An 11,004-nucleotide genomic window follows, 5' to 3' on the forward strand; every position below is an offset into this window, starting at 1 on the left:
TGATTGCTAGAAATGTTTTCCTGTAAATGTTTTATTGTAAATACCGACTATATATTAAATATGATTTGATTTAATTTTTACTTTTGGATTGTCAGTAATTTTAGTTTTTTTGTTTTGTTTTTTTTTTAATTAATTTTTTTTATTAATTTTTTTTATTAATTTTTTTAAAACAATTTTATTTACAAGACGATCACTTACACTACTTACAGTATTAATTACACTTACATTGTATTTGCTACTTACACTACTGATACTTAAACTTACACTAATTATGCATACACTATTTTTTATGCATACACTATCTTACAATACTATTAACATTAATTTAATTTACGGTTAGCGTGTTTACAAAGTTCTTTTCAATTAAAAGACAATCACAAGTAAACAAACAGGTCTCTAAAATGCTACATTTCTTTGGATATTTACTTTTGATATAGCTTAAACAAATATTTATGAAATTAAGTATAAGTCTAACCTAAAAACAACAGCAGCATGAAAAATTAAAGTAAAAAAGCCCACGTGCGATAAAATTTCGGAAGTTCTTTTTTTGAGAATGTAGCTCTAAATTTGCTAAGCCACACAGGAAGCTTCTGATGGACATACCCTAATGGAATGCAAATGAAATGCTGTTCTCTGAGCAGGACTTTCTTTAGCGCTTCTTGCACGAATGCACGCTTAGGCCTCAAGCAATGCGGTTCAATGTCAAGAGAAAATGATAAAAACAAAGAAGCGCTAAAGAAAGTCCTGCTCAGAGAACAGCATTTCATTTGCATTCCATTAGGGTATGTCCATCAGAAGCTTCCTGTGTGGCTTAGCAAATTTAGAGCTACAGGATAGTGCACGCCTGGCCTCAAGCAATGTTCAATGTCAAGGGTAAAAGAAAAATTAAAACAGAAATACCAAAGAACGAAGTAAAGGCTGATGCCATGGATACTGAGAGGCATAAAGTTGCTAGCATTTTTGTTTTGAACCATCTTTTTGCAGAGGACTGCAGAGGATACGGAGATTAAAAACCCGAGATAACAGAGCAGCTACTATAGATCAAGACTTTTTCCTTCATCGAAGTGAGTGTTTTCTAAATTTTGAGCTATCAAGGCTTTAGCTTAGCTAGTTAGGTTTTAATACAATTTTGTTGACCGAGTTGCTCACTTTCGGCGCTTTATACAGTCCACGTTCTTTGAATGGTTTTAAAAAACTAATCGTCAAAGTTTGTTTTCGCATTATTGCTAGTTATCTTACCAATTTCCCTTTCAAAACAGTTTTTGTTTTCAGCTACTTTTTCGTTAGCTTCTGTGCATGGGATTTCCCAGCCGTGAGATAATGTTTATAATTTGCTCTATTAGCTAGGATGGTACATACGTGCACGTCATGCTTAACATTTGATTGACGAAAAACCATGACGGTTTTATATTCACGACCTGATAAAAGTTGTTCACTAAGCTTTGACAGCATTTCTTGCCTTTCTACATTGTGATTTATTTTATCAAGTATGTACATAATCAAGTCAAGATATCTTTTAATAAAATACAACTTTGAAATTGAAACGTTTCTTCGCGCTCCAGGCATGTCTTTCAAATGTGGAATTTTCCTGTTGGTGCTGGTGTGCAGCATTGGATATTGTAAGTATCCTTCCGTTCACATCCCCAAGCACACAAATACACATACACAAATCAAAATAGTGCTGAATCTTTCATTGTTTTTAAAATGTGGTGTTCATAACAAAAATCTAAGCAATTCACTGACATTAATGCACAGCGGCTCGGTTACCACCGTTGCTGATCGCGTTTTTAGCCTAACTTACGGCTGACCCAATTTTTTCTCCCAAAAGTACATGGTCAAAGAATAGAGATTTTAACTTATGCGCTTCGAATGAATTAATTTTGTAGCTTTTAAGATTGCAAATTAGTCCAACGTTAGAAGCTTCCAAAACCATTACCCACTTTTTTTTATATCAGATAGATTTTTCATCGTCATAATGTAATATAGGATATTTGAATATCAGGATACTCTGAACAGACCTTCTTTAAGACATTTAATTCCAGAAAAGAAAACCAAATACTTAAAATTTGACAAGATCAGAGCGATAAGACGCTGAGGAATATTGTAAATTCAACGTCCGTAGATAGTTTTAGATCAAAGTTGCAAAAAAAAAAAGCAAATCCAAAACCAAAACAAAAACAAAACAAAATAACTCGCATAGGATTTCATTTCGAACACAAGTTTATGAATTCTACAGGGAAAAATTTGTAAGGCCGACTCATTCATCCATCCTTACATAAATCTCTCCTTTCCCCCCCTCCCTCCCCTCCCCACTTTCCCCACTCCACCCCGGGTAGTTGCAGGCTTCTTTCAGTCTTTCCTATCCATCAATGATTCATTAATTCACTGATTTATTAATTGTTCTTTCATTAATTTCTTCTTACCTTTCTTTTTTCCTTCCTTCTTTCTTTCCTTCCTTATTACACTCCTATCATTCATTCATTCAATCATTCATTCATTCATTCATTCATTTGTTCATTCGTTCGTTCGTTCATTCATCCATCCATTCATTCATTCATTCATTCATTCATTCATTCATTTGTTCATTCGTTCGTTCGTTCATTCATTCATTTCTTTGCTTATGTATTTATTTTGTTTATTATTATTTTGCACAGGCGCAGGTATGATTCCTACCTTGCTGATTGTTCATGTTGGACTATCCACCACTGGATCAATAAGGTCCAGAGAGGTGCAGCTTAATGTCGTTACTATCTGAGGGATATTTGTACTTTATGCAGATAATAGCAGCATTTATTAAGTCTGTTTTTTTTTTGTCATTCAAAAATATATACTTCCTCTGCAAAGGTGAGTGTCTCACTTTTAATCACTAAAATGCTTAACGTTTGGACAAAACAGATAAAAACAAGAGAATTCGGCTGTCGGACTTAATTATTGCAGTACTAATCCAAAGCTCACATAGACTGCGAACCAGAGGATCACCTAGGAACCCACATCTAGGGTTTTGTTAAATGATTGTTTTATTTCTCACTGATCCCATACAATGTGAACCCAAAACTCTGGAAACTCTCTCGAATACTCGTCTCCATCGCTTGTTACAATCGCGATCACTTTTCTTCTAGATTACGCAAAAATGTCCTGTTGTACCTCACGTGGACATAGACATGATTGGCTATTTTAGCGTCACACCCTCAAACATGTCATCTCGTGTTTGCTCACACTATAATACTAATCATTGCGTGATACATTCGCTCAATATTCAACAAGGGAATGATTTTTTATTTGACTGTTAAGGAAGCAGAAGCCTACAAGAGTAGTTGCCTTTTCCGTGAAACAAAAGCGGGAAAAGACGTCTGCTTTTGTAGGCTAAGGAGGCTTTAAACTAGAAGTAGAGAAATTCGACTGACGACATAAATCTTTCCTGAAGAGAGTGGTATTGTTCACATTAAAATTTATGGGGAAAGGATTTTCAGTGATTGGGAAGACTAATAATAGGTTTGACCAGATCTCTCGGCTTTAGTTCTCAAGAAAGATGAACTATTGCGCATGTCAAAGGAATTGGACAAAAAACAAATCAGAGCCCCCAGTCGAACTCATCACCTTCTATACTGATCGGACAATACAACTACTGGGCTAATATGGAGGCTTGTGGCAAGCTACTTCGCTTTTGTATACGGATCCCATATTGGTGTTTGCAGTACTTTAGTTCAAGTCGATATCATGTAAGCAGACAGACTATAGTTAATTTGTGAGTTGGGAACAGCGCGGCTTTAGTGACACTATTAACGGATTCTCTTTTTTTCATGTTTCTTATCCAAGCAACCTTAATTTTAACGTCTGTGCGAACTTGTTCTCTAGGTGTATGTTACGATAAGAGATGGGACTGCAAGGACTTGGCGAACGATGGCCACTGCCAGAGTAACCCGTACGCAACATTACGAGAATGTCCGATTTCTTGTGGTGTTCATTGCAGTAAGTATATATATAATTTAAGGGCCTGATGGCCTTCCATACATTCGTGTTGTGTGCCAAACAAAACAAACTCTGTTGGATGTATTTTTTCAGTCAGTGACACAGGCACACTCGGCATACTCTTTTAAAAAACATGTTCAGCAGACACTTCAATTTCATCGTTTTTATATATTTTCTAGATCCATGCCGGGACTTCGGCTGGGACTGTGAGAAGAGGAAAGATGAGTGCCATAGTCACCCCTATGAAGCTGGACACCACTGTCCAAAGTCCTGTGGAATTTGTTATTGAAAAGTGGGATCGGTAAGTTTTGCTTTGGCTAAGTAACTGATTGAATATTTTGTTCTGATTTAACATTATACTCATGTATGAAAATGTGAAAACTTTTGAATCAGCACAAACATTTTGCTACGGCATACAAAAGTCAAGTATAACACGGGCAGAGTCAAAGATGGGAAAGTCAAGACACTTTCTATTGCCACTGCACCAAAAAACAAGTGCAAATTAACAGGTTTGCTACCGCAGTAAACGTGAGTGTCATACAGGCACAGTCACTTTTAACTAGCCGTACAAAATAAAGACAAATTGGCATATTTACTCCTGGAGCAAATGTAGACAAACTAAAGGGAAATTTGTAGTTTTGCATCGTGGTTAATGTGTTCAATTGATAATGCAAACATGGGAATTTTTGCAACCCCTGCCAGCATTTGCTATGCTGTAAAACATTCAACTTTGGTATGGTGAGCAAATCTGATGCAAATTTGTATGCTATTTGTAGATTTACTTCTATGTTGCGAAACTGCAACAATTAGTACTCCTCGAGCAAATGTGAATAAACTAAACGGAAATTTGTAGTTTTGCATCTTGATTAATGTGTTGAATGGATAATGCAAACATAATATTTGTGCACTGTTTGCCGGCATTTATTATGCTGTAAAATATTAAACTTTGGTATGGGAAGCAAACCTAAGGCAAATATTTGTGGCATTCGTAGATTACCCATCTGACCTATGTTGTAAAACTGACACAATTTCCAAGCAAATATCAGATTTAAGCTACATTTGCACACAAATTGAGCAGAAGCAAATTTGTTTACTTGCGTAACATTTGTATCCAAGGCAAATTTGTGTCAAATTTAGAGCCCTAAACTTGCAACAGATTTGCTCCAGTTGCAAACTTGAGTAAATCCGTTTTTTCGTACAGTGTGCGTTTTCTAATATTGTACATTATGGTTCCTCGTTTTACAGAAGATTGGACAGCTTTGCAGAACAAGGAATGGGGATCCAAGCCAAAGACTGTCAAATCATAGTAGATGTTTACTGACTGAGAACGAAAACAATAATTGTATGGGACTTAAGTTGTTACTGGAATAATAAAGGGGTGCAAACGGAATTCATTGTGGTGGTTTGATGTATTTTATTTCATTTTTTTCTTTTTTCTACATCTTTTTTCATTTACATGTATAAAAGAAATAAAAGAGCAGAGAGATAGAGAGAGAGAAACAAATAAGCAAAGAGAAAACGATGGCACAATTCAGTCTTATTCGCTACTTACATTTTGTTGCTGTCTAAATAAAAGCAAACCATGGCCAGTGAAAAAAAAAAAACATGTTTTGATAGTTTTAGCTTCGGTTTCAATCGTCCACCATGTGATAAATTAAAAAGCCTTCAATCTTCTGTTTGAAACTATTGAAATGTTTAACAAAAATCTTTTTCTTTTTCTGAAAGTTATCCTCGTATCACCAGCCAGTAAGATTGAGAAGAATGGGAGAATCGTCCATTCCTGGGGACTAGTGGTTGTTCTTTTAAAATAATGAACTGATTGAAAGTACATTCAAATCATTCAAATCTTAGCAGTATGCAGGATATTTGTCCCATGAACCTAGTTTAATGGCCTTAGCTCCTACGAGTCTCCTGTAGCTCAGTGGTAGAGCATCCGAACTAGTAATCGGAAGATCTTAGGTTCGACCCCTGATAGGAGCACTCCAATTTCTTTTTTTCCGAGTATGCCTGTGTCACTTTCTACAATAATACATCATTCTCATTCATTCACTAGGCTGGAAATAATATACCATCACATTTATTTCATATATCACACATTCGACATTGAAATCCTAGCAGTATGCAGGATATTTGTCCCATGAACCTAGTTTAATGGCCTTAGTTCCCACGAGTCTCCTGTAGCTCAGTGGTAGAGCATCCGAACTAGTAATCGGAAGATCTTAGGTTCAACTCCTGATAGGAGCACTCCAATTTCTTTTATCCCGAGTATGCCTATGTCACTTTCTAGAATAATACATCATTCTCATGAAGAAACTTCTTCCTAATGGCTTAATACAATTTTTAATCGGTTAAATTTAATTATTTATGCCCATGAATAGCAAGAAGAACTGGGCAAATGGAGGAACAACTGAACAAACCAGAAACGCAAACGAACGCGCGAGCGGAAGAACGAGCAAACGAATAACAGGAAAAGCAAACGGATAGCCCAATGACCGAGTTAACGGTCAAACGGTTCGCCGAGCGCTCACCGGTGAAAACGAAGAAATGAAAAACCTAGTGAAGGAACTCGCGAAACCAGATGAACAGCTGAACGACTGAGTGGACAGAGAAAGACTTCTCCTTCTCCTTCTCCATTGATCTGATCTACAAGAATTTCTAAAAAGAAACATATTTTAATTAAACTTATTTTTTTCAAAACCTTTATTTGTAATATGTATATAACAACAAAGGATATAAAGGCAATATAACAATATTATTCTGATTTTTTTTTAGTTCTCTTTTTTCAATCACTTTTTTAAATCCTAATTACTGGAAAATATTACTTGAAAATGCAAACTTATAAGAACTTTTGCTCACAATCAGCTTAAGATGATGTATTTATATAGCCGTCCTTTCGGTCCTTCAGCTGTTCATTTCAATGATAGTTGTCTGTTGACGCATTTGGTCTTCTGTGCTCGCGTGTCATCCGGCGTTTGTTCGGCTGCCCGTCTCGGCCATTAGTTTGGTCAAAAGGCAGTGCGTTCGAGCGTTTGTTTGTTCGCCACTCATCTGGTTACTTGTGTTTCCATTCGCCTTTTGTCTTGTTCATTTGTTTTTCCGTCTTCTCACTTCCAAAACTTAAGAAAATTCTTGGGCTCATTTCAGTTACACATCAACTTAATCATTAAAAGTAGTATTGAAACATTGCGGATATACATCAGCTACAGTGCCATAGTAAAAGACTACTTCTTTCGCCTTTGATCTGATAAACAAAAACCATTATTGCCGGTTATCTTGAAAATTGTCCTTTCAAAGTAGTTTTCCGTTAGCCTTTTGTGCACTGTGTTTATCACCAGAGAGATAATTTTTATAGCTAAGAAAATTTGGGAAACTCATGAACGCGAAAAATTCTGGTTTGGTTATGACGTCACTTCCGTCCGCCCGACCGTCCTCACGCAATCCCACAGTGCTAATGCGCCCGTGTTTGTTGCATGGCGAGAAGCGTTTACAACAGAAATGCTAAAGAACACAAAATACAAAGTCAATTTATGTTTTCGTTGGATATGTTTACAAACGTGAAAAGGAAAGAAAGGCAACAACCGATTAAGGAGCCCTCTTTGAAATATTATCCTTTCTTTTGTTCAATGTGTCTTCGCTTATACGAGATCGCAATATATCTTTGGTTAGGGTCTATTGGAGGTACAACAGAGTTTCAGTTTGCTTTCGTGGTAAAATTAGACAGAATCGTATTTTTTTGAGGTAACTAATTGCAGACGAATAATGTTGATTTTCTCTCTGTTTGAAGAACGGCAGTAAGCGCTGTCTCTTTCGCAACCGCTATTTGGTCTCGTTGCGCAACGAGCTCTCTCTTAAACGGGAAGTAGAGGGCGTTGTGTAATGAGACCAAACAACTGCTGCGAAGGAGACAACAGTAAGCGTGGCACCGATGTATTTCATTTTAACTTGATGATTGTTTTTCCCTACTGACCCAGAGATGAGAGCCTGTTTTCATTGCACATCCATGTGTTCAGGAGCAAAAAAAAAAAGAGGAAATCAAATGTGAAGTGAATGGTTATTCCATTTGATATAGATTTTGTGTTGCTGTGTGTCTATTCAGTAACAGATCATAGCTGATGTCAAGATGTGTAAAGAACAAAAAAGTGGTGCACGAGGCGCAGTAGAGTGTGCCTTAGATGTACTTACCACATTTTGAAATAAGAACCAATCAAAGTGCATGTATAATTCAGCTTATCATATAAACGGTGATAATTGATCCATTCGTGTTGTACTTCGTTGCAGCTGAGTTCCAGAATATTCTGAATTCTGGTTAAGTTCCATTCCAACAGCTGCAGGTGTTCTGATACTTGAATGACTGAACAGCCAGAACTTACAGAGATTTTTGCACAGAACAGATATTTTACCAACAGCTGATTGTATTTTTTGCTGTCCACCAGATTAATCACTGCCTGGTAGCTTATTTGGACAATCGAGACTGTAAATCAAATAATATCTGCGTGAGTTCAGATAGATTAGGTTTTGTCTGTCTTTGCGATATTTTCGAAAGGTTGTCAAACACTTTCACCCAATTTTCCAGAGGGCGAGAAAGTGCTCATATAAGTTACTGAAGGAATGAAATATTCGTGGCTTAATTTCGAGTGAAATAGTAAATGAACTGCATTGGGCAATCAGCTAGAACTAATAACATCACAGTTGAAGGCCAATTTATGTTCTTTGAAATGTACGTATTTTCACCCCTCGTGGTCTTGTACTTGACAGTGGAATCAATGGGAAGATGCTTAGTCATAATAACTTTTTCTTGCCTTATTTAATCTCTCACCCTAAACCCTTATTTTATGAGGCTACAACAAAACTCTGACCCCAGGTCAACTGACCCCCTACTGACCCTCCTTTACTAACCCCCTCTAAAATTCACTGGAAATTACATGAAAACAAAAATAAGGCTTACTTAAACTTAATTAAAGAAGAAATAACATTTACATTATTATTATTAAATTTTCAAGATGGCGAAAGATAGTCGCGTTCGTGCCGCTTTACCTCGTTTTACTGCCAAGTGTTCGTTCTCTTTTCCCATAAACGATGGCAAATGTAAAACGATGAACGCAAAGAGTATCAATTTTGTTATCCGCTTCCGCTTAAAAATGAAAAACAAAAGAAAACATAGGCATGCTATGCATGCAAGAGTTATTTTTTGGGGTGGGTGGATTAAGTAAAACACTGTAAGAGATGTCTACATTTTTACAAAAGGAAAGAAGAGTATTAACGCGGAAAAGAACGAAAATGTCGAATTAACTCACACACAGGTATTTTGTGGTAGATTGTGTGTGTGTTGTGTGAATAGCTGTAACCAAAAATAAACTGTATTGGTGCCACGGATACCTGTTAGTACAAAATGCAGACTGCAAACCGGATAAAAAATGTAGACTAGGTACAAAATGTAGACTGCACACGGCAGAGTGGGTACAAAATACAGAATGAGAATCTTTCTGGTATATGATAACATGTCATCTTACAACTGACCGAGCGTCACGCAATCGCGTTTTAGGGGATCAGCTTTACGATTATTTGCACTATTGTGGAATATTCCTGGCCCATTTCTTGATCAAAATCGATCTTAATATAATTTCAAGCCTTCATATAGTCTTCTCACTTTGTGCGCGAGTCGGTTGGTGTGATGTCTGTACAGATTTTACCAACGTAATAAAAGTGGCTATAGAGGGTCAGTGTGACATTTGTCCATTCAATTTTCGTTTAAAATCAAAAATTGAAAATTGATGTCAATTTTTGATTTTCGTTACTTTTTACTTATTTAAAAATAAGACAGAGCCAAATCGAAAATTTTTGACTTTTTTTCCTTTTGATAGAATATTGAAACATAACTTATATTTTTACTTTAATCCTGTCAACAATAAAGAGAAAAATGAAACTGAGCGGCAAATTTGCTTTTCCGACAATGCTGCAGTCGGTGGCATGGCCTAGTTTTTCTGTTTTCGGCGAAAGTGTAAACATTGAAAATTGAAAATTGCAATCAATTTTCAATTTTTGTTTTTCGGCCAACACACTCAAAATCGTGGACAGAACTACCCAAGAGGGTGGGGGAGGGGTCCATTCGCACGGTAATTTTTGCCCCTAGCGCCCTCTCCATATGGCCAGGTCCGCTTCCTTGCTTATAGGTTTGGGAATGAAGTGAGAGTTTAACTGTCTCTTCGCAGTCTTTCACGACGTTTTGTAGCGTCTTCCTCAGTTCTGTCCATTACAGCGACTTTGGACGTTAGCTAAGAAGTTAAAAAGATCTTAGACTTCGTATTGGAGCATATTGGAGCGGGTGATGTAGCCATATCGACTTTTCAGACGCCATACTGTAAAACCTGGTTGGAGTGAAGGTGAGGGAGATGGAGGGGGTAAATTTCTGATACCAACCCCTCCCTAATGGCCCGCCTAGAGTCTGCGAAGGAAGTGAAAGTTTCGCGCTCTTTTGGACTGTCCGTTCGTTGACATCATGGCAGGCAATAAAACCTTTGATTTGACTAGGGACGGAAAAGTATTTAAATTACGAATAGCAGCGGGGGATATGACAGTTTCGAGGCTTTCTCGAGCTTTTCAGGCAGGTACACATTGTATCTACATTTGGAGTCTTGCAAAATCGCCCAATTTTTCGATTTGGCACTTTCGTATTTTTTATGATAAAATGTAACGAAAATAAAACATTGACATTAATTTTCAAGTTTTGATTTTAAACGAAAATTGAATGGCCGAATGACACACGGACCATGTGTTTACTTTGTTGGCAAAAATGCGAACCGAGACCAAAACTATTCCTTCGACTTGATATATTTTCGACGTTAGTAGATCACATCATATTAACTTACCTCCGTAAATCACTCATTCCAGATAACAAAATGAAATAAACATGCTAACGATGGTTTTAAATTGTCCTTGGCCAAACATAAACGGCTCCACAAGATCACTTTCTCCATGCATCGGAACTATATCTATATTGAAGGAAATCGTAGTCGATATAATACAAAAATAAATACA

At 36.7% G+C, this 11,004-nt stretch overlaps 1 protein-coding gene across 1 annotated transcript; it reads left to right on the forward strand.

The window, feature by feature from the left end:
• Positions 1 to 769: 769 nt before the first annotated feature.
• LOC149048559 (uncharacterized) lies at positions 770 to 5,359 on the forward strand. The gene is made up of 7 exons (XM_089198833.1): positions 770 to 873; positions 985 to 1,064; positions 1,563 to 1,619; positions 2,655 to 2,728; positions 3,856 to 3,969; positions 4,149 to 4,270; positions 5,215 to 5,359. Exons 1-7 carry the CDS (start codon positions 785 to 787, stop codon positions 5,288 to 5,290), a joined length of 612 nt encoding a protein of 203 aa, XP_089054959.1. The 5' UTR covers positions 770 to 784; the 3' UTR covers positions 5,291 to 5,359.
• The last annotated feature ends 5,645 nt before the right edge of the window (positions 5,360 to 11,004 follow it).

This window comes from Pocillopora damicornis, chromosome 3, assembly GCF_964200805.1.
Source record: "Pocillopora damicornis chromosome 3, jaPocDami1.2, whole genome shotgun sequence".
Classification (NCBI taxonomy): domain Eukaryota; kingdom Metazoa; phylum Cnidaria; class Anthozoa; order Scleractinia; family Pocilloporidae; genus Pocillopora; species Pocillopora damicornis.